The sequence below is a fragment of the Epinephelus lanceolatus genome, chromosome 3, assembly GCF_041903045.1.
Source record: "Epinephelus lanceolatus isolate andai-2023 chromosome 3, ASM4190304v1, whole genome shotgun sequence".
NCBI lineage: Eukaryota > Metazoa > Chordata > Actinopteri > Perciformes > Serranidae > Epinephelus > Epinephelus lanceolatus.
This window is the reverse complement of record NC_135736.1, coordinates 49,913,593-49,938,174: the sequence shown is the minus strand read 5'-3', so window position 1 is coordinate 49,938,174 and position 24,582 is coordinate 49,913,593. Positions and strand designations below refer to the sequence as shown.

At 45.9% G+C, this 24,582-nt stretch overlaps 1 protein-coding gene across 1 annotated transcript in view; it reads left to right on the top strand.

Moving 5' to 3' along the window:
* Window positions 1-24,582, top strand: part of kcnh1b (potassium voltage-gated channel, subfamily H (eag-related), member 1b) — an 84,352-nt gene that overhangs the window by 9,386 nt on the left and 50,384 nt on the right. The window contains exons 2-6 of the mRNA XM_033624764.2: window positions 3,465-3,588; window positions 3,676-3,782; window positions 8,397-8,525; window positions 12,365-12,483; window positions 17,812-18,204. Coding sequence (XP_033480655.1) covers window positions 3,465-3,588; window positions 3,676-3,782; window positions 8,397-8,525; window positions 12,365-12,483; window positions 17,812-18,204 — 872 coding nt within the window. The remainder of the gene's footprint in view (window positions 1-3,464; window positions 3,589-3,675; window positions 3,783-8,396; window positions 8,526-12,364; window positions 12,484-17,811; window positions 18,205-24,582) is intronic.

Genomic DNA, 24,582 nt, shown 5'->3' with positions numbered 1-24,582 from the left:
TTTGGGACGGAGTGGAGTGTTACCGGAGTTTCTGGAGTGCTGAAATAAACTGGCCTTTTCCCGAACGCTCCTCTGGTCTCCTGCTCGTGAGGGATTCATTACAATATTGTAACATGGTTTAGATTTCTAAATAAACATTCACCTCGTCGCTAGATAGACCTACTCCTGAAAAACTTGTGCGCAAGGCTTTTTGTCCCTACGAGGCCACCGTCATTTACCCGATGGGAGGGGTGAGCGAGTGAGCCCTGCAATCTAGAATTTGACCACTGATGTCACTGTTTTCAACCCATTTTACACACTGGCCCTTTAAATGACTTCTGTTGTGATCCAATATGATGGTAGGGGAAACACTGCCGTATGATAAGAAAGGGGTCCGGTGAAAAGCGATCACAGATGCAGTCGCCATGTATATTGGATGTGGTGCCCATATATAGGCTACCGTGGAAAAGCTGGGGTTTATTCACATGCTGAAAGTTTTGGACTCCAGTTATGTGCAACCAGGCCACAAATATATTTTTTTTTAACGAGGAGGGGAAAATTTTTTTTTAGGCCATATCGCCCAGCCCTACACAGACCTCATACACCCTTTAACTGTTAGTAAACAGTGTGATGTTTGTTGGTGGGCGGGGCTTAGCTGGAGGCAAAACAGTTCTCCACAGACATTAGCTAGCGCTAGCTAACAAGTTGTATTGTCTTGTTTTAGACGATGGAGGAAGATGATGTGAGTGGTGCGTTCAGAAACACTCATTGTGAGTGTGGGAGCGCACTCTGACACAAACTAAAGGGGTTTTTTGGGGAGTTTTTCCTGATCAGCTGTGAGGGTCATAAGGACAGAGGGATGTCGTATGCTGTAAAGCCCTGTGAGGCAAATTGTGATTTGTGATATTGAGCTTTATAAATAAAATTGATTGATTGATTGATTGAAACTGGAGCGTTGATAAATTGGGAGCGCTGTCTGAATGTAGCGTTGGGTTATCCAGAGCAGCGCACTCTCAGAGTGGCAGAGCGCACTCTGGACACTCTGTCTGTGGAGACGGAGCAGCAGAGCGCCGAGCGGAGTGAATGTGTGATTAACTTAAGCGTTGGTTCATTCATGTAGAAATATAACGCTGCGTTTCTTCCACCAACAGGGCTCTCATTTTAGTGTAGAGCGTCAGACTGAATTTACCAACGCACCATGTCAGGTCACTCACTCTCCGGGACCGCCAGTGTTACTGGAATAAGTAAACACTGACCAACGGGACCAGACTGGCCGACCCGGCGTTATAAATAAACGGCGTTACTGACGGAGCTACTTTTTTCAGTAACGAGTAATCAAAAAAGTTACTGTCTCCCCCGTTATAACGCCGTTACCGTTACTCACAATAAAATGCGCTGTTGCTCAGCTTTACTTGAGTTCACTGGTGCAGCTTTCACCCATGCAAGCTCCCTCTCAGCGGAGCTCTAAAGTATTTTTCTCTTTGGTGAGAGGGAAGCATACGTGATGATGATTGGCTTAGGGAGAGTAAAATTTTATCATAAACCAATCAGAGGCAGAGTAGGGCGGGTATTCCCAAGCACACAAGCATGGTTGCTGTGTGGGCTTGTTGTTTTGTAAAGTGCTTATTTGGGCTCGCTCTCTAAACATCGTCTTTCTCTCTATATATCTGTCTAATAAGTTATTTAAACACATGATAGTGTGTTGGACTGCAGGATGTTTCCACAGCTCTGCCCCTCTCCTTCTCTTCATACACACAGGTGACGGTCAGTCAGTGAGACTTTTCAACAATGCAGTGTAGTGTAGATAAGTGTACAGTGTTTTATAATAATGATTTAATCTATTAAGTGTCAGTTTCATTCATTTAACATATTCAGTGTTGAGTTTCATTACATACAGTTCCATTAAGGGGGCGTGTCCAAGCAATTTGACATATTTGAGCATTTTATAAAAAAGTAATGATATAGTTACTTTTCCAGGTAATTAGTTACTTTTATGGTGCAGTAACTCAGTTACTAAGTCAGTTACTTTTTGAGGAAAGTAACTAGTAACTACAGCCCTGTGGGGGAGAGGAAGCTTTACCTCCAGGTAATAACAAACCAAAAACACATATCTGGGTTTGAGGACTCAGTGAGATCAGGAGATCATGTCAGAATTCAGCCCTGATTGCTACAAAGCCCTGAACAGCTCCCCTGAGCAGTTTTGCCAGATATCTACCAGTTGACACAGTTTGTACCAACATTTCAAGCAACCCGAGACATGACGTGAATAAACGTGACCAAGTGTAACGTGAATAAAACTTTAATCCATGAACATGATTTCTGCCCGAGTCACAAATAGAGTTTCATCGGTGTATCAGCTCTATGACTTTGTTTTAAAGAGGTCACACACACACACACACACACACACACAGAGTGGAATAAAGCTTCCTGTGCTGTTTGTGTCTCTGATTGGCCGTTAGCTGTTTGTCCTGTTTGTGTCCAGACTGAATATTAATAAGAAACAGTGAGCACCCTAAATATGAAGCACTGTAACCCCTGGTTCACATCAGCTACATGATGGATGGACAGATTGGTGGATGGATGGATGGATGGATGGATGGATGGACAGATGGATGGATGGATGGACGGATTGATGGATGGATGGATGGATGGACAGATGGATGGATGGATGGATGGATGGATGGATGGACGGATTGATGGATGGATGGATGGATGGACAGATGGATGGATGGATGGATGGATGGATGGATGGACGGATTGATGGATGGATGGATGGATGGATGGACAGATGGATGGATGGATGGATGGATGGACAGATGGATGGATGGACGGATTGATGGATGGATGGATCACAGTCTGTTTTTATAGAAGTGCTTGTGACGTCTCCAGTGTGGCTTTGACCTGCGGCTGAAAACATGTCGCCCACTGTGTAGAAATACTAAGATATATATCGTGTGTCTCTGCTCAGCCTGTAAATGCTGAGATATGAATTTTTGTCCGTATGGCTCAGCCCCACTGCAGAGCTGCAGCACTTAGGTGATCAATCTTTTTGTCTGTCACCAGAAAATTAATTGGCAATCAGTCAGTTACTTATTTTTAATCCCACTGGTTTATCTTCTGGATATTTTCTTACCTTCTGCTCAGCATTATGAGCGATTGCTGGATAAAAGAAGACATTTAAACATGTCGCCATGAACTCTAGAGGTGGGAATGTCCAGGCACCTCACGATTCCATTTGGTTACGATACAGAGGGCAACGATTTGATTTGATGATGTTGCTGCATCAATTCTTTTTTAATTTCTATACATGTTTTCATTTTCTCACTGTGTGACTACTTATTTCTTTTAAAACACAGCATACTGTGTTTGTAGTGATCTGTAAATTGCTGCATTAAAACATCTCCACATGTTTGATGCTCTGAACTTGTTTTGTTGTGTGATGCACTGAGCTGGGCTGATTGTAACCCACTGGTTTCTGTGGTCAGATACCAACTTCGTGCTGGGGAACGCTCAGATCGTGGACTGGCCCATCGTCTACAGCAACGACGGCTTCTGCAAACTGTCCGGTTACCATCGAGCTGAGGTGATGCAGAAGAGCAGCACCTGCAGGTACAGCTGCACACTTGAACACACGCTGCTGCCGCACCAGTAACCAGTAAGATGGTGGGTGTATCAGGACTGTGTTTTCTCCTGCAGCTTCATGTACGGAGAGCTGACTGACAAGGAGATGACTGAAAAGGTTCGACAGACCTTTGAGAACTACGAGATGAACTCCTTTGAGATTCTGATGTACAAGAAAAACCGTGAGTACTTCAGTTTTTTAACAGTACTGCAGATGTGACATACTCTGTGCTACAGGTGCTTTGCCTGACCTGAATCTCCCAAAAACCCAGAAACTCACGGACCTCGAGACCTCGAGACCCAGTTTCTCTCCTAAACTGGGACACAGCGTGCTGACAGTTGGCGGCCTGTCAGTGACAGAGGCAGTTGGTAAAAGACAGAGCTCTCTGACAGACTGGAGCTTAATGAGTCAGCAGATTCACTCATTCACTGCTGCTTTAATTTATTTTCATTTCCATAAACAACACAGCACCATGCAGAGGAAAACACAGGGTTTATACAGACGGGGGCAATCACTCCTTTTTATTTTCACGGATGAAATTGTTTTCACCACGACCATCGATCTCACTGTTGAGAAGGAAAAACTCTACTTCAGCCTGAATCCTTTATAAATCTGCAGCATGTGAAGTCCAGTTCAGACCAAAGATTCACGACGAGACAAAACTGTTTGAGAACATGGCAGAGAAAAGTGTCAGCAGTGTGAACTGGCCGGTCTGAGCTCGACTCAAGCCGGCTGATGATGTCACCTGACACTCAGCTGGTCAAATGGCCGGCGGCTGGTTTTAAAGCACGTCACCTGTTTCAACAGCCAATCAGCTTGTAGTGAAGTCCGCTGGTCAAGTGTTGGCTTGCTGCAGCAGGTGCTCCGTCCCCACAGAGCCCTGTGAGTTTCTGTCCTCACAGTGTGCCGGTGTCAGACGGTGGGTCGCTGCTGCTGCTGCTGGCTGTATGTGCTTATGCCCCGCCCACACACACATTCTCACTGGCTGATGAATTGGCGCTGGTTATTTATATTATTGTGGCATATTGATTATGAATACAGTCCATCTGATGCTGGTTTTGTTTCATCACTGTAGCCAGTATCTCACTATCACTATTTATTATTAATTAATTATTATTAATTATATTCAGCCACAAAATAAGTCTGAAAAGCTGCAAATCAGAACGGAAGCACAGAGAGTTGTTGACTAGAGATGATACGCCATCTCATGGTGGTCACTTCCTGTCAGCGTTACAGTCAGACGTCTCGAGGTCGTGCTGTTGGACTGAATATCAGCACAGCTGTGATTCAGTTGTAGGGACGAGGCTGCAGCGCTGATCTTCAGTCCAACAGCACGGCCTCGAGTGTATACAGTAACAGTTTATTAACAGCAAAAAAAGTGACAACAGGTCATGATATGTTTTATTTAATGATGGCTCCGCCCACACAAATAGTTTCACATCTAGACACCAGAACTGTTGCCAAGCAACACACAAACACTCCTGAACACCAGCTCGCTGCTCTGTGTAGGTCGACACATTACCACCGACCAGCTGCTGTGTATCATGTAGGCTACATCTGTGTGTCTGTGTTTAGCTATCGACCAGTGAAATCAGTCTGTTGACAGTCACCTTGGCGGCGTGTGTGATGCTGGTGGGTTAACAGCTTAATCAGGACGCTGTGTCTTCTTCCAAAGTGAAATGAAGTTTGTTGTTTGTGGAAATAAGTTCCTCTCTGAATGTCAGCTAATCAATGGTTAATGTGATTAACGGTTCAGAGCACCTGTAAGGTGCAGTGATACATGCAGAGTTAAAAGTCCCAGTGCTGTCATACTGTATATCAGCACTCGTGCAATATATCCTGTCCAATCAGATTGCTCGGTCAGAACTGTAGTAGTGTTATTTTTTTAGTTCTTCCTTTTCTTTATTCGTCTCAGCTGACAGTGACTCAAGTGGTTAATTATGACATATTGATCGCTCTGTTCCTTCAGAAAATGGCAATAAAAATATGTTTTAAAAAACAGCCTTGGTCGTCAGGTCGTCTTTGAACAGCAGACTTGACGAGATGTGAATTTAATCACTGAGAGCAGTCGCAGGTTTCCTCTGTGCTGTTTTCTGCTGATCACTGAGCTCCATATAAACATTGCTGATCACAGGTGGTGTGCTCCGAAACCTGACGGGCACAGAGTGAGCTGGGTGTGGTTTCCGCTTCATTTCAAATTGGCACCAAGATGGCGCACGCTGTGCAGCCAGTAAACAACACACTGTGTAAAAACACAGTGCTGTAAACAACACAGACTCTGAGGCTGATCTCTGCGACTCGACAACAGTCAAAGATCAGATTTCAATTTATGTCAGTGTCTCCACCGAGTGCTGATAATCAACCAGAGAGAAACGTACTGAGAAGGCACTGCTGAGAGCTGAACAGACCAGTGGGAGACTGGGTCGGACCAGTTAAGAGCCAGAGAAGATCAGAGCTTCTCCCAGTTGGTTCAGAGACTCAGAAGGTTCTAGACTAAAGGCCCAGACCTCAGAGAACTAGCAGCAATGAAGGCCCCCTGCTGCGTTGCCTCATGTTGCCTGTGTCTCGGCCAAAGAGTTTACACGAACACACCCCAGAGACTACAGCTAACAGCCAACCAGCTCGTACGGTTTGCCCCTGTGTGAAAGGAAATAAGTCTCCACACCAGCAGACAGCGGTCGTCTGTAATCCTCATTCAAAAAGGGAAACAGGAAGTTTCCCTAGTTAGCCAGTTAGCACATTAACAACACAATCAGAGCATATTTACCGTTTCCATCAGGAAATGTTTCTGCTAAAGAGAAAAATAATCTGACCTGACAAGTTGGTTTTGGTCTCACTCCCTCTGGACCCTCCTTTACTCACTGACGCTTCTCCTCCTGTACGCTGAACTGCCAGTCAGAGTGATGTCATTCACAGACAGTCTCTGCCATCTCTGTGGCAGATTCAACATTTGTTCTGTGTTGTCTGTCTGTAACTTACGTTGCTGCCTGTCTCTGCCAGGACGCTCCTGATAAAGAGATTTTTAATCACAAGAGGTTTTTCTGGTTAAATAAAGGTTAAATAAAAAATGAAATAAATAAAGAATCGGTGTATCAGGGCCTTAAGAACTCTACACTGGTCTAACTGGTGATGGCACATCAGCAAACAGTAACTAAAACCACTCAGGACTCCTCAGGTCATGTGATCTTTGGCTGCACTCTCAACACTTCTGTTGGTTTTATCATACTAGAGGGTGTGTCCAGGGATGTCAGTGTCTGTTAATTTTGTTCATGATTAAAAGTAACTAGCTGATGTTTAAACATAAAAACAGGCGTGTTTATAATTATAAAAAAAAATCACCCTGTCACCCTCTCAGGGTGGCATCTGTATCTGTGTCACCCTCCCGCTCAGGTCTTCCACCAGAGGCCTGGGAGTTTGAGGGTTCTGCGCAGTATCTTAGCTGTTCCTAGGACTGCACTCTTCTGGACTGAGGCTTCAGATTTTGTTCCTGGAATCTGCCGGAGCCACTCTGTCAGTTTGGGGGTCACTGCCCCGAGTGCTCCTACTACTATGGGGGTCAACTTTGACCTTCCACATCTGTTCCAGCTGTTCTTTCAACCCTTGATACTTCTCCACCTTTGCGTGTTCCTTCTCTCTGATGTTGCTGTCGGCTGGTATTGCCACATCCACCACCACTGCCCTCACCTGGTGTTTGTCAATCACCACTATGTCCGGTTGGTTAGCCAGCAGCTGTTTGTCAGTCTGGAAGCTGCAGTCCCACAGGATCTTAGCCCTGTTGTTCTCCACCACCTTTGGTGGTGTGTTCCATCGGGATTTGGGTACTTGGAGTCCATACTGGGTGCAGATGTTCCTGTGCTCTATCCCAGCCACTTGGTTGTGCCTCTCCATGTACGCTGATCCTGCCTGCATCTTACACCCTGCCACTATGTGCTGGACCGTCTCAGGGGCATCTTTGCACAGCCTGCACCTTGGGTCTGATCTGCTGTGGTAGACCCTGGCCTCTATGGCCCTTGTGCTTAGGGCCTGTTCTTGTGCTGCCATGATTAGTGTCTCTGTGCTGTCTGTCAGTGCAGCACTCTCCTGCCACTGGTAGGTCTTCTTGATATCAGCCACTTCTTCTACCTGACAGTATTATGCATCATGTAGGGGCTTTATATATATATATATATATATAAATATATATTGGGAGGTGTCTCGGGCATGTCCAACCGGGAGGAGACCATATATATCTTTCTAATCTTTTTAAGACCTGGAACTCCAAACCTCCCTGTCACTTCCTGTTCTCATTCTAAAGTCGTCAGATACCACTGCTTGGTCAGTAATGTTAGCGTCAGGCACCGACAAAAAACAGGCCTCCTTTGATACACTGCTGGGCGGTGTCAGTTTGAAACGCTGCTGGACAACAATGAAATTTAAGGTGCTCTTTGCAGGGCGGGCAGGAGGGAGGTGGACGGGTCCAACAACAGCAGACTTTCACCATGATGTTTGTTCCAAAACTCAACTATGTGCTTTTGTTGCACAAGTAAATGAACATAAATAGAAGGTGTTTTTGAAAAGACATAATGCATGCGGCCGGCATAAATTGACTTGGCGTCCCAGAACATCAACAACAGACGCAGCCAGGACACCTTGCATGTCATGTGTAAAGTCCCCTGACCAAGTGGTGATATGTGACGAGGTCAGGAGTGAGAATACGTTGGGATGTGTTGAGTTCTGACGGATCATTTTTGTGACGAACATCAGAGTGATTTTCTGTGTGTGTGTGTGTGTGTGTGTGTGTGAATTCATTCTGCAGGGATGCCAGTTTGGTTTTTCGTGAAGATTGCACCGATCCGAAACGAGCAGGACAAAGTGGTCCTCTTTCTCTGCACTTTCAGTGACATCACCGCTTTCAAGCAGCCAATCGAGGACGACTCTTCAAAAGGTGGGTGGGACTACCATCAGTTCGTAACTGCAGTATCTTTGTTCACGCTGATTAACTGTGTTGGAAATAAAGAGAAGGAGAAGTTTCCAGACTTCGATCCTATTGGCTGTTGGCAGTGTGGCGTCAGGGCAAATAACAGTGTTTCCTGTTAGTTTACAAAGAAATCCTGTTGTCAATATGCTCTATCTCACACAGGCTCCGCCCTCAGCTGGATTTTAATCACAAGCACACTGACATCTGAATAAACGTAGCCAGCCAATCAGGAGGTGCCTACCTGAATACATGTTGTATAACATGTATAAGGAGGCGGCTTGCTGCTGTCAGACATCCTTCATCTCTTCAGCGACAGTGAGAGGCACACTGAGCAGGTCGATAGTTAGATGCTCTTTGTCCTCTGTCCCATGAGGAGGACAGGGAGGCAGATATTGCATCTGCTCGGCTCACTCTGTGTGTTGGCATGTTGTGTTGAAGGCACCGCCCCATCAGACGCACTGAACAGCTGTGTGGTTTGGTGATGGTGTGGCCGGTAAGGTCCTGTCCAAGAAACGCCATGCGAGATGGCTTTATGAGTGCGCAGTCCCTTCCACTGTGGTCTGCACATGCTCAATATGTGGTTTGGCAGTGTCGGCAACCTTGTTCAGCAGGGTGAGTGTCGAGGACGTGTGCGCGGCAGTGTTGTGGAGTACGCCTGACCCCTTCATATGGTTCTATCTCTTGGACATGTCGGGCTCCTTTTCAGGGTCTGTGCTCACTAGAACGACACAGGCCAGCACCGGACAGGTACCCGTGGGTAACATGCAAAAAGCTGTGTAATGGGTAAAAAAACAGAAATATATACATATAAATTCACAGTTACAGGTAAAAATGAAGTACATGTGGGTGGGCAGTGGTTGATCTGTTCTTTATTTTTCAGAATAAAACAAAGTGAAAAGATGTGCAGTATATGTGTAATATTTTGACATTCATTCATTTTTTATAACCACTTATCCTGTTAGGGGTCACGGGGGGGTGGAGCCTATCCTAGCTGACACTGGGTGAGAGGCAGGGTTCACCCTGGACAGGTCACCAGACTATCACAGGGCTGACACATAGAGACAGACAACCATTCACACTCACATTCACACCTACGGACAATTTAGAGTCACCAGTTAACCTGCATGTCTTTGGACTGTGGGAGGAAGCTGGAGCACCTGGAGGAAACCCACGCTGACACGGGGAGAACATGTCAGAGCACCTGGAGGAAACCCACGCTGACACAGGGAGAACATGTCAGAGCACCTGGAGGAAACCCACGCTGACACAGGGAGAACATGTCAGAGCACCTGGAGGAAACCCACGTTGACACAGGGAGAACATGTCGGAGCACCTTGAGGAAACCCACGCTGACACAGGGAGAACATGTGGGAGCACCTGGAGGAAACCCACGCTGACACAGGGAGAACATGTGGGAGCACCTGGAGGAAACCCACGCTGACACAGGGAGAACATGTCAGAGCACCTGGAGGAAACCCACGCTGACACAGGGAGAACATGTCAGAGCACCTGGAGGAAACCCACGCTGACACGGGGAGAACATGTCAGAGCACCTGGAGGAAACCCACACTGACACGGGGAGAACATGTGGGAGCACCTGGAGGAAACCCACACTGACACAGGGAGAACATGTCAGAGCACCTGGAGGAAACCCACGCTGACACAGGGAGAACATGTCGGAGCACCTGGAGGAAACCCACGCTGACACGGGGAGAACATGTCAGAGCACCTGGAGGAAACCCACACTGACACGGGGAGAACATGTCAGAGCACCTGGAGGAAACCCACGCTGACACGGGGAGAACATGTCAGAGCACCTGGAGGAAACCCACGCTGACACAGGGAGAACATGTTGGAGCACCTGGAGGAAACCCACACTGACACAGGGAGAACATGTCAGAGCACCTGGAGGAAACCCACGCTGACACAGGGAGAACATGTCAGAGCACCTGGAGGAAACCCACGCTGACACAGGGAGAACATGTTGGAGCACCTGGAGGAAACCCACACTGACACGAGAAGAACATGTGGGAGCACCTGGAGGAAACCCACGCTGACACGGGGAGAACATGTGGGAGCACCTGGAGGAAACCCACGCTGACACAGGGAGAACATGTCGGAGCACCTGGAGGAAACCCACGCTGACACAGGGAGAACATGTCGGAGCACCTGGAGGAAACCCACGCTGACACAGGGAGAACATGTCAGAGCACCTGGAGGAAACCCACGCTGACACAGGGAGAACATGTCGGAGCACCTGGAGGAAACCCACGCTGACACGGGGAGAACATGTCAGAGCACCTGGAGGAAACCCACACTGACACGGGGAGAACATGTCAGAGCACCTGGAGGAAACCCACGCTGACACGGGGAGAACATGTCAGAGCACCTGGAGGAAACCCACGCTGACACAGGGAGAACATGTTGGAGCACCTGGAGGAAACCCACACTGACACAGGGAGAACATGTCAGAGCACCTGGAGGAAACCCACGCTGACACAGGGAGAACATGTCAGAGCACCTGGAGGAAACCCACGCTGACACAGGGAGAACATGTTGGAGCACCTGGAGGAAACCCACACTGACACGAGAAGAACATGTGGGAGCACCTGGAGGAAACCCACGCTGACACGGGGAGAACATGTGGGAGCACCTGGAGGAAACCCACGCTGACACAGGGAGAACATGTCGGAGCACCTGGAGGAAACCCACGCTGACACAGGGAGAACATGTCGGAGCACCTGGAGGAAACCCACGCTGACACAGGGAGAACATGTCAGACTCCACACAGAGGGGCTCCCCCACCCTGGGTTTGAACTAGGATCCCTCTTTCTGTGAGGCGACAATGCTAACCACTGCACCACTGTGCCTCCATTATTTTGACAGCTAAATCACTATTATCAAGCCACAGTAGCGTCACGCTTTGCGTGTTTAGCTGGAGCACTCTGAACTGGGACTTCAACTCGGAAAAGTGCCCCACATCATCTCCGCTTTTTCCCCATTGTGCAATGGGATGATTTGAGAGCCGGGCCTTCTGTGGTGGTCACAACATCAAGTTAACAGTTTGTAATAATGGAGGAAAAACTGGTGGTAGCGCTTGTTATACCCAGAGCTATACGGTATGGGTGGGTGCAGGTTTTAAAACGTGGACGCGTGCAGGACTCTGATGTCAGCTGTGTCGCACCTGATACACCAACATGTTTCCGTGCACCTTGATGATGCAGGAAATGTGATGTTCAGGGTGTCTGTGCTTACCTTTCAACCCCTGCAGGATGAAAGCTCCGCCAAAGCTCTGCCCAGTTCGGTTGTTCACCACATGTGTTAGCTGGGGCCCCCACTTCTCCACAGCGGCCGCCTGGGTAATAAAGAAGTAGGCAGGCTTCAACAACTAACCTTGAGCCGGTCAGGGGCCAGGATCAGTGTGGCTGGGTCAAGGGCATTCATTCATCGGGCTCTACCCACTGTACCCAAAGAGTCCATTAGGGGGTGGAGCCTGTGTGAGATAGAAGAATGAGTGTTACAATATTCCCCCTCTACCAAGGGGACCTGTCATTCCTACGCCTCTTGCTGAAGTGTGTATAGAATGTCTGACGGCAGCGAGCCACCTATTTACATACTGTGAGTTCCACACGGATTCAGGTAGGCACCTCCTGATTGGCTGGCTACATTTATTTATTCAGATCTCAGTGTGTGAACGTGTGCTCATGACTGGAGGAGTATTACCCAAAGAGTCCAGAAGAGGGCTCCGCCTGTGCTAATAGAACTAGAGTTAAAATATCGTAACCTTTGTTGTTTGTGGTTGCCAGGTTGGGGTAAATTCGCCCGTCTGACTCGTGCGTTGACGAGCAGTCGAGGAGTTCTTCAGCAGCTCGCTCCGGCTGTCCAAAAAGGAGAGAACGTCCACAAACACTCACGGCTGGCTGAGGTGAGATCACAGCTCCTCGTGCACTACAGCAGCAACAATAATCTCTGTATGAAGATTAAAAAAAAAAGTAAAAACAGAATTCAGAAGTGTTAAATCATCAAAACTTGAAGTCAGTTGCGTCAGTGCGTCAGAAAACAGACGACACTCTCAGCAGCTGGTGGAGGAACTCGGCTGAGGCGTCCTGTGTTAGCATTTATTTTAAACTTAACAGGTTTTTTTCTTTTCATTGCTTTAATTGACCTTCAGTGTGTGGGCGTGTGTTGGCCCCGTGTTGCTTAGTGTCGCTGCCAGTTGAGCCAACAAGCTGCGGAACAATAGAAATCCTTCATGACTTGTTGTTTCACAAGATAAGAAGTAAAATGTGTTAAAGGGATAGTGCACCCAAAAATGAAAATTCAGCCATTATCTACTCACCCATATGCCGAGGGAGGCTCAGGTGAAGTTTTAGAGTCCTCACATCACTTGCAGAGATCCAAGGGGAGAGGAGGTAGCAACACAACTCCACCTAATGGAGGCTGACGGCGCCCCAGATTCAAACGTCCAAAAACACATCATTGAAACCACAAAATATCTCCATACTGCTCGTCCATAGTGATCCAAGTGTCCTGAAGCCCCGACATAAAAAGTTGTTTGGAAAAACCTCATTTGAACTCTGTTTTTAGCCTCAGCCTGAGTGCGTTTACATGGACAGTTTAATTCCCTTTTCATTCTGAATGAAAGTTCATTCCTATTAAAAGTGATCTTGTAAACACCTAATTCAGAATGAAAATGGCCAGTGTGATTGAAAATTCAATCCGATGTAAGGGGCTGGAATATTCTGTTTCTAATTCCAAATGAAAGAATTTCTCACACTTGTATACACTCATTCCTCTTTAAGTTCATTCCGGTCTTTCTGCACATGCTCGTTTCCTTGCCCTTCTCGCGCCATGACGTATACAGTGCGCATAGCAACAGGCTGAGATAGAGCAGTCGGACTCGTTGCACTCACCGGTTTCCATTCTCCACAGCACGGCCTTCTACCTCCCTTCTTCGACCTTCTACCTCCCTTCTCCTCCTCAACAGACGAAGCATTAGCAGAACAAGGTTGTTGTCGTACTGCTGCTTCAAGAATATCAGCAAAACACGCCCAAAAAAGACACTAAGAACGGCGTCGTCAAGCATCTTGTTATCCGGAGCGAGGACTACAGTGTTTTCTTCCAGTAAACGTAAACACGTAACATCCGCCCCGCCCCCTATCCAATCAGAAATCTTCCCTGCCCCAAACCTTGCGCGAACTTGAATACAGGCGATTAAACTGATCTCCGTGTAAACCCTCATTCAGAATGAATATTTCTCATGTAAACTACCTGGAAAGACTTTAATTCAGAATGATTTCATTCAGATTTATTTCATTCTGAATGAGAAGCCATCATGTAACCGCAGCCAGTGTAGCCTGTAGCTCTAACTGCATCTTTGTGCACCGCGCTCATGTGAGACCGTGAGACATGGGCACCACCTTCATGTGTGTTCACGTGCTTTCACTGGTCTCGCACACATGTGAGCGCGGTGCCCAGAGAGGCAGTCAGAGCTACAGGCTACAATGAGGCTAAAAACAGAGTTCAAATGATGTTTTTCCAAACAACTTTTTATGTCGGGGCTTCAGGACACTTGGATCACTACGGACGAGCAGTATGGAGATATTTTGTGGTTTCAATGATGTGTTTTTGGACGTTTGAATCTGGGGCGCCGTCAGCCTCCATTAGGTGGAGTTGTGTTGCTACCTCCTCTCCCCTTGGATCTCTGCAAGTGATGTGAGGACTCTAAAACTTCACCTGAGCCTCCCTCGGCATATGGGTGAGTAGATAATGGCTGAATTTACATTTTTGGGTGCACTATCCCTTTAAGTGCACTTTATAAACAGCAGCACCCTGCTGGCAGGCGTCATGTTGCTGAGAAGTTCTTCAGCTGTAATTAACTGTGACTAATCTTTCCATTAACTTCACAGAGAAAATAATTACTGTTGGCACTAATGAAGAAATCTGTTGTCACTGTTTGGACGCTTGTCATATTAAGATATTTTATTTTTAAAGTGCTTCATGAGCGACAAGTTATTATCACTTATTTCACACACACTGAAAAAAATGAGAATTTGGATGAAAGTAAAAAAATTAAACTGACATGTTACATCTATTTTTCTTTAGTTTTGTCCCAAATAAAAAAGTTCCTTTTGAACAAATTAAATATATCAAGTATTATTAAATCAAAAAATCTTAATTAAACCAATGCATATTTTTTCATATACACTCAGCAGCCACTTTATTAGGTACACCTGTTCAACTGCTTGTTAAAGCAAATATCTAATCAGCCAATCACGTGGCAGCACCTCAGTGCATTTAGTCATGTAGACATGATGAAGACGAGCTGCTGAAGTTCAAACGGAGCATCAGAATGATGAAGAAAGGTGATTGAAGTGACTTTGAACGTGGCATGGTTGTTGGTGCCAGACGGGCTGGTCTGAGTATTTACTGGGATTTTCAGCACAACCATCTCTAGGGTTTACAGAGGATGGTCCCAAAAAGAGCAAATATCCAGTGAGCCAAAATGCCTTGTTGATGCCAGAGGTCAGAGGAGAATGGCCAGACTGGTTCAAGATGATAGAAAGGCAACAGGAAGTCAAATAAGCACTGGTTCCAACCAAGGTGTGCAGAAGAGCATCTCTGAAGCAACAACACCTTGTCCAACCTTGAAGCAGATGGGCTACAGCAGCAGAAGACCACACCAGGTGCCACTCCTGTCAGCTAACAACAGGAAACTGAGGCTACAATTCACCAAAACTGGACAATAGAAGATTGGAAAAACCACATTCAGATGGAAGCATGGATCCATCCTGCCTTGTATCAACGCTTCAGGCTGCTGCTGGTGGTGTAATGGTGTGGGGGAGATTTTCTTAGTACCAACTGAGCATGGTTTAAACACCACAGCCTACCTGAGTATTGTTGCTGAGCGTGTCCATCCCTTTATGACCACAGTGTACCCATCTTCTGATGGCTACTTCCAGCAGGATAACGCACCATGTCACAAAGCTCACATCATCTCAAACATGACAATGAGTTCACTGTACTCCAATGGCCGCCACAGTCACCAGATCTCAGTCCAATAGAGCACCTTTGGGATGTGCTGGAACGGGAGATTCTCATCATGGATCAACTGTGTGATGTCATCATGTCAATATGGACCAAACTCTCTGAGGAATGTTTCCAGCACCTTGTTGAGTCTGTGACACCAAGAATTAAAAAGGGGGTCCAACCTGGTACCAGCAAGGTGTACCTAATAAAGTGGCCACTGAGTGTAATTGAATCTTGATTTCTATTTGCAAGAATTGTTCCGCTTTGCATCAACTTGTATTTTTAGCCTGGCTCGTGCCGGCTTTTGAGTCGTGAAAATATTTGTCCAGTCGTCCAAACGTAGTCTCACACACACCTCTGTCCAAGGGAGGAGCAAAACTTTAGTAACGTAAACACACAGGTTCTCTCTGGTTTGCTGACAGCACCTGGGGGGCAGGCCTGGTTTAGATGAAGTTTATGTTTAAAATAAGTTTTCTACCTTCAGTACCAATCCCAACATCATGCTTTGGGCTGGGTTAAAATAATTGATTCATCCAGTTCAAATCGATCTTCATTTCAATGACCCGATTTCGATTCAGAAAATCCAAAATTGATCTTTTGATACACACTTTTTCCCACAGATGTGTGAAACTTTAATCCCGTTAATCTCCTGGTAATAAACGGGCTACCATTCTAAATTATTAACAACCATAGTTTCGAGAAGCTCCGGCTCTTTTACCTGTAACTGTTACCTCACTGTTTTTATGCTGCTGTCTGAGTGTCAGGCTGCTGCACCACTCGTACGCACACACACACACACACACACACACAAACAAACATGGAGTAGAGATGCTGTGGTGCAGACAGGAAGTGAAGATAACTTGAGTGTGCGTCGGCTGCAGAGGATGCTCCTCCTCCCTGAGGCTGAGCGGACTCACACAGGAGACAACGAAATTAAATCAAAGATCAGTCACATTTTCATCAGCTGTCGATGAGTTTATTATCTTTGCTGATTGAACGGCTGGTTTCAGAGCTGCTGTGTGGAGTTTATTAGGGTTCAAACCCAAAGAGTTTTAACCCTGTTGTTTTTGCTTTGACTTTATTTTTTTCTTCAGAAAGGTTTTCACAAATTACATCAGAGACAAATAAAATGTTCACCAATGATTGGAAGTTGTGCAAATGCTGTTCAGGAAACATGACGCCTGTTCATTCAGGACAGACTCGTTTTTAACAGTAAAAAGAATGTTAAACAACATGTGCACATGGATCCATAGTCGAAAAGGGTCACTGTGAAATTTTCCACCATTTTGATTTTTTTCTTTCTTTTTGAAAAACACATTTTTGACATTTCCTCCAAAGCCGTAGGTCTGATTTGTACCAACCTTTCTGTTGGTCATCATCTGCTCAAGCTCATCAGTAGTTGTGAAAAGCTGGTTGATATCTCATTGCTTTCTGCAGATACTGACCAATGAACTCTAGATGGGGGCGTGGCTTAACACGTAACTCAACAACCTTTGGGACAATCATCACAAACCTCGCAAGCAATGTCTTAACACATACAAGGAACATATCCATAAAGTTTCATTCAAATTGACCACTAGGGGCAGCACAAATACAAAAATGGGCGTGTGATAACACAAATCAGATTATAAACAGAAATTGATTTTCCAATCTTTACAGAACTTACAGGATATGTTAGATAATAATGATGAACCATCTGTGATAATTTATTTTGAAATGAGTCAATAGGGGGCGCCACAGTTGCAAACAAGTGCAACAAGCTTTTGCAAAGTTTGACCATAAATCAATGAGGGTTTGTTCAAACATCACCAAACTCTGTTCACTTTGTTTTAACCATTAGAGCATGTCCCCAAAATGTTTCTGCAGTTGACCAACAGGAAGTGACAGTGCTTTCAAAGAGGGGCGTGGCTTGGTAGAGATTTAAACATAAATGAATGAGTGTTTGTCTGATTGTCATAAAACCTGTTGTCTGTCTTTAATGCAGACGCCCTAAACTGTCAAAGGTCTTGATCTTACCCAGCTTTCAATTAAGTTTCATTTAACTTCATTTTATTTTTTTATTTTTTTTTTTACTGGAACAAATAACTGGTTTCAACACATCAAATGACATAAAACACAGAAACAAAGTAAACACAACAAATATTTAAATATTCTTCTGTAAAATAAAAATGTTAAAAGTCAAAGAAAAACAGAATTTATGTGGTTGTTTCAACATTTGTCTCAGGTTCTCCAGCTGGGCTCAGACATCTTGCCCCAGTACAAACAGGAAACCCCGAAGACGCCGCCGCACATCATCCTGCACTACTGCCTCTTCAAGACCACGTGGGACTGGGTCATCCTCATCCTCACCTTCTACACCGCCATCATGGTGCCCTACAATGTCTCCTTCAAAACCAAGCAAAACAACGTCACCTGGCTAGTGGTGGACAGCATCGTGGACGTCATCTTCCTCGTCGACATCGTCCTCAATTTCCACACCACCTTCGTCGGCCCGGCCGGGGAGGTCATCTCTGACCCCAAACTTATCCGCATGAACTATGTCAAGACCTGGTTCGTCATCGACCTGCTGTCCTGCCTGCCTTATGATGTCATCAACGCTTTTGAGAACGTCGACGAGGTCAGTGGATTTTTATTCACCTTAAACAGCAGCCGACCGACAGTGTGTGTTGCTGTGTCCCGTTTTATTGTCAGCTCAGTCGCTCATACGAGAGAAAGACAGACAGAGGAAGAAACACTTTATTAATCCCTGAGGGGAAATTTAGTTTTTCTCACTCTGTCGTCATACAGGCACACAAGCCCGAAATACACACACACACACAAATACACACACATGCACAAGCAGGACCTATTCATGCCTTAAATGGAGAGATGTCAGACTGAGCGGGCTGCCATGGACAGGAGTGTTCGCAGCCTTGGTCCGTACGGGGACTTGGGCCGGCGACCCTCTGGTTCCCAAGCTAAGTCCCCCTGGACTGAGCTTCAGCCGCTCCGCTAGGACTGGGCGATATGGCAAAAAATACTATCATGATAATTTTCTCTTTATTGATCGATATCAGTATTTATCACGGTATTTAATCTGAAGGTGCTGCGAGTTTGAAAAGTGTCTTGATGACGTCTGACATCTGAAGAGACCAAATGATTTTCCAGCTTCCTGCAGTGCTCATCGTAAAGCTGCGACAGAGCAGTGTGAGAAACACATTTCCTGCCTGGGAGCTCGTACCTGCAGCCTCACACTTTGATTAGTTTCTTGAACCCGTCTTTCTCCACGGTGCTCATGGGCGTCATGTCTCTGGCTAGAAAGTACGACACTGCGTCTGTTATGTCTCTGCTCCTTTGCCATCCCCTCTCATACGGGGTTACGGCGGCAAAACAGGACACAACTGATTGGTGTTTTGGTGCCGCCCCGCTGGCCCCGCCCACAGCAGCAGAAGTGCTCGGCCGTTGAACACTTGTTGGTGGACTTACTGCAGTTTGGGCAGATTTTCATGCTCTCAGTGTCGTCGCTGGGACGCCACCTTTTAGGTTTGTTGTGTTTCCCGTCCTGGTTGGCCCCAACCGACGACATATTTTACAGCCCGTCTTTGTCCGTGTGTCGTCACCTTTCAAGACGCCAAACCACTTCCAAATTATTGACGTGACCTTTTTTATCTACAGTTTCGTCTGTTTTTGAGGATAACTCGAGCTCTTCTTCGGTGTCACCGCCACTTCGCTCCTCACTTCCTCTCATTTTCACCTCTTTTCTTCATGTCCACGCTACTTTCACTTCCTCCTCACCTCAGCACAAACTTTGCAGTGAAAAATGGGCGTGTACAATGACGCTAATGACCGCAACACTGCAGACTGACTGACAGCTGTCTGTTACCTTCTGCTGCATGACACGCTGTTCTGATCCATCTGTGTCGGTCCATATCCAGTAAAAATGACTGCAGTTCATCATCATCATCATCATCGACATACGTTTTACTGTGATCCCGTATCGCCAAGCTGTACGCCCTGTCTTGTGATTTGGTGCCCAAAAACAAACGCATTGTAAAGACATAATATCAATTATAAAATTTGACAGTATAAAAAATATGTAGAAATATGTTTTGTTTTTTAACAAAATATTTATTCAAATTTGTATTAAACATTGTCACTATGTCAGGAAATAGAAAGAAAAAAGCCTATCAACAGTTCAGCAAAACAAAAATACAAATTATAAGTCATGTGCATTTGCTTCCACAGAGATGAAACCAGAGTGTTCATCGCTTCTGTACTGTAGAGGAAGATTCTGGTTTGTTTCTCAGAGCTGTGGCTGGTGTGACTCTCCCTAAGGCTGTGTTCACACCTGCCCTGTTTGGTTCAGTTCACTCGAGCTCAAGTTCATTTGCCCCCTCAGTGCGGTTCCTTTGTGCAGGTGTGAACACACCAAAACAACCAGACTGAGACCTTCTTGAAGAGGTGGTCTCAGTCCGGTTCCAAAGGAACTCTGGTGCGGTTGGTTTGTGGTGAGAAGGTGTTCCGACCTGGATGTGAAGCAACTGCAGTCACATGACTCATTGTTTGGGTTAAACATGAGCATGTTACAGTCCTGGAGGATTATTAATGTGCACCTCCTCCTGTACTGCCTTAATATGCACATTCAGCACATCCAATGCATCAAAACATTGTTTTCTAGTTGGAGCCGCGCCTCGTTTTCAAACTGTATGGTTTGACTAAAATGAACAATGACAGCAATATAGTCCACGATGAGCAGCGCTAAAATCAACCTGCGTAGTTGTCCCTCCATTGTGACATTAGAAAGTGTCACATTTATCTTGCAAGTGTACTCTTCTTCAACGTTTGCTTTACTTCCTGGATTCGGTCTGTTGTAGTAAGGCCTTTTCTCCGCCTGCTCCCTAAACGCAGTGTCTTATTTACGCAACAGAAAATCCACATTCTTTGCAATCGTCATTGCTCTTGATATAGTTAAAGGTGCTTCCATCCTTTTTGTCACCAGTCACCAAACCTCAGGGACAACGTTTAGCTCAAGGACTAAGATGTTATGGTTTTTGAACTCTTTGTGGGATCTGTTAACAACAACAACACTCAACGTTCTCTCTGCTGTTTCAGACTGAAATGAGTTAGTTAGTAAAGTGTGTGTCCTGAGTGGTGCAGCCACAGTCCGTCCAGCTGAGGCATGAAATTAAAGAGGATGCAGCGTGACTGCAGGAGTCTAATCAACATGATGGAGTGGACTGTTTTACATTCAGCCAGTGACCTCACAGCATGTAATGAGGTGCAGAGAGGAAGGTCATGACTGAGCACCGCTCAACTGCTGACATGTGCAATAATGTAAAAACCTCCCGCAGAGCAGCAAGAATATTTTTTCCATCAGTCCGAACAGTCACGTGTCTCTGGACTGACATGTTACTGCTGGTGGATTCAGAGCCGATGAGTCAGAGAGGAGACTCTCTGCTGTTCAACATGAAGACCGCTGCACGCTCTGAAGTGTGCTCGTCTCATGTCCAAATATAAGTAAAGGGCCAGTTCACTCAAACAAATAGTTTTTCTCCGGAAACCAGACACTATCTGTGAGTTTGATTCCTTTATATCCTCCATTATGAAGAAAGAACATTCTTTGCTAGCTTGATGCTAATGGCAGTACTCAGCGGGTTGATAAAGTGCCTCTGCTGTTTCCTTTTTACTCTGTGTGCTAACGTCCCTACAGGAAATATCTAAAAGGCTGGGCTGTTGTTGTCCTACAGTTTCCATGGCAACAGATCGCTCTGTGTTCCTATTGGTCAAAGTGACGGCTGCGACGGGAGAAGTCGTGGAAGACAAAAAGAAAATCAAACATGTAAAATGAAATGAACATTTTATTATGGGTCCTTGAAAAGTCAAGTGAAAGTTTTGAAACGTTGTCCATGAAAATGTGAACCCTGTGTCAAGTTAACATGGGGGGTCTATGGGGACTGACTCGCTCTTGGAGCCAGCCTCAAGTGGACATTACAAGAACTGCAGTTTTTGGCACTTCAGTGTTCAGAGCCATTTGGTGAAGACATTGTTTTTTACTCAAATCCTGCAGCGTATACATTTTAAGAATGACGTAAAGCTCCATGTTAAGTTTCTGTTTTCATTCAGTGTGAGAAGAAGTGAGAGCAGAGGAGGAGGAGAAGCGAGGAAAGGAGAGGAAATACTGAGGAATTTTCCTTTTGATAGTTACGGTGCGGTCCAGAGCTGACAGGATGTGATGCGTCACATCATGTAAAAACTAAACTCAGTGATGGTGCTGTTAATAACTTCTGTCACCGTCCTGATCAGGTGGTTTGATCGTTATGTTCCAACTGTTTGACAAACTGACATCATAAAACCTTGTTTATCGAGTCGTGATCAAAATAAAACCCAGAGCTGACCGTCGTCATCACAGAATCATTATCAAAGCAGGAACACAGAGCTTTTTATAACGATCATCACAGGAAAAACAAACAAGAGGAGAAATGAAACCATGTCCTGTGTGGGCTTCTGTAGAGAAGAGAAAAACAAAGTTGTTGAGTGAAGGGAGATGAAGTGTCCCGGGATTTAACCCCTCGCTTCAGCCCATCAGGGTGGAATCAACCTTTTCATTCTGCCATCGGTCACGGCGTTGACGCTCCGCACTGTCTCTCAGCTCCTGCTGATGGAGCAGCAGTGCATTGTGGGAGTTTCTCCAGTGAGGAAACAGTGTTGTTGGTGAGAGGAGCTGGAGAGGCGGCTGAGTGGGCTGATGAGAGGCTGCGGTGACAGACGAGTCAAACGTGGAGAGGACGTGTGTCTGTAGGAGGCAGAGTGGCTGTTTCATACATGTTTCATACATGTTTCATACAGACTTTATCCATCCCACTTTAAAAGCTCTGATGGAGAGTGGTGGAGGGGGATTTAAAAGCAGGTGATGAAAACAACCGCTGACCTCAGTCAGAACCAGTCATGTTGCATAACGTCACTCATACATGTGGCTTTATACTCTGACCTCTGAGCAGCGTTGGGGAAGTACTCAGGTCTGCAGTTTCAAATGAGTGAATCTGTAGGTGGAGAGCGCAGAGCTGGAGTCATCTGTGTAACCACCAGCAACAACCGAAAAATATCATGTTTGATTTCAAATTTAAGGACTCTTTAAAGTCCAGTTCAGACCAAAGATTCACAACGAAACAAAACTGTTTGAGAACGTCACAGAGAAAAGTGTCAGCGGTGTGAACTGGCCGGTCTGAGCTGGACTCAAGCCGGCTGATGGTGTCACCTGACACTCAGCTGGTCAAATGGCCGACGGCTGGTTTTAAAGCACGTCACCTGTTTCAACAGCCAATCAGCTTGTAGTGAAGTCAGCTGGTCAAGTCAAAATGACCACAGATGTCCTCACAGTGTACCGGTGTCGGACAGTGGGTCGCTGCTGCTGCTGCTGGCTGTATGTGCTTAACGGAACGGAAGCACAGAGAGTTGTTGACTAGAGATGATACGCCGTCTCACGGTGGTCACTTCCTGTCGACGTTACAGATCAGAAGCACAGAGAGTCGTTGACTAGAGACGATACGCCGTCTCACGGTGGTCACTTCCTGTCGACGTTACAGATCAGAAGCACAGAGAGTCGTTGACTAGAGACGATACGCCGTCTCATGGTGGTCACTTCCTGTGAACCTGCAGGTTTTAACAACGTTACAGAACGGAGCGTTGACAGTAGGTGTTTGTTTCAACTCGTCTTGTCATGAATCTTTGGTCAGAACTGGACTTTAGTCAACAAAAGAAAATCTTATCCGACTTAAATTCTACCTTGTCTTCATCCAGTCGACTGGTTCTCTCTGAATCAACGGTATCTGCCAGAGGTCACTGAGTGAACTGCACCTGGTAGTGTTGTGTGCGACCAGCGGTGTCAGCACTTTTCTTTATGAATTGCTGGGATGAAGTGTTCCCCAGCGCCCCGCCAAAAAAGGCTTTAAAGCACTCGGAGTAGCCACACAAAAAAGGCGCTGCGCTCTGAAAAGGCTGGCTGCCACATGCGGCCACATGCACTCACTCCTCATTGGGAACAATTGAATACAGATGCGGCAGTGAGCAAAATAAACGCTATGTGGACACAGAGTCTAATAGTCAAAAGAAGAATACTCTGAGTGCTGCAGGTCAGTTCTTTCATGACTCACAGTAGACCTGTACCTGACTCAGAATGTCAGTCTAATCAGATTTGGCTGTTTAATACGGATATTAAATAATTTTATTTTTTTCATATAAAGTTTTAAAGTTTGAACAGGGCTCAGCAGGACGTCCAGTGTGACAGTGACAGTCATGTAATATAGGAAACAAGCTAACGACACTAACGATGGATCGAAATGAACAACAAACAAAAGCCAGAGACTGTGTTGTATTAAATATCTGTGAGCTGTAAATTCATCACCTCCAAGCAGAAGAGAGAAGATCATGTTATTTTGGAGCCTGACGGCAGAGTCCTGCACGGGTCATAAAGTCCTGCGACCCGGCCCACACCCATGATCAAACCCCCCCAGGCTCCAGTCCCTCACATGACGCTGGTTCTCCGTTCTTGAATTCAACGTCTCTTTGACTGGATGGTGAAAACATTCAATCACTGCCAGGTTAGGAAACATGTTAGCATGCTCCTTCCACCACCATCAAACCTCCAAAGGATCCCAACTCCATGTAGGCTGCCACCTCATCCTCGGGCTGCAAAGTGTCATGGCTGGAGTCCTCCACGTCGGTGACCAATGTGACCACGGGGTCAAAGGTTACACTTGTGTCACTGACTTTCAAAATAAAAGCAACTGTCACCATATTACACAATACTGCACATCTTTTTACTTTCTTTTACACTGAAAAAAAAAAAAAGATTTTTGGTCTCTCCCGCTGCCCGCCCACGTGTAGTTCAGTTTTACTTGTGAATTTATATATTTACATATTTTTACCCGTTACGCAGCTTTTCGCAGGTTACTTGTCCTGATGGAAACTTTCTCCTCCTCTGAGCGCTCACTCTGTGGCAGAATCTGGGGACCAAAAC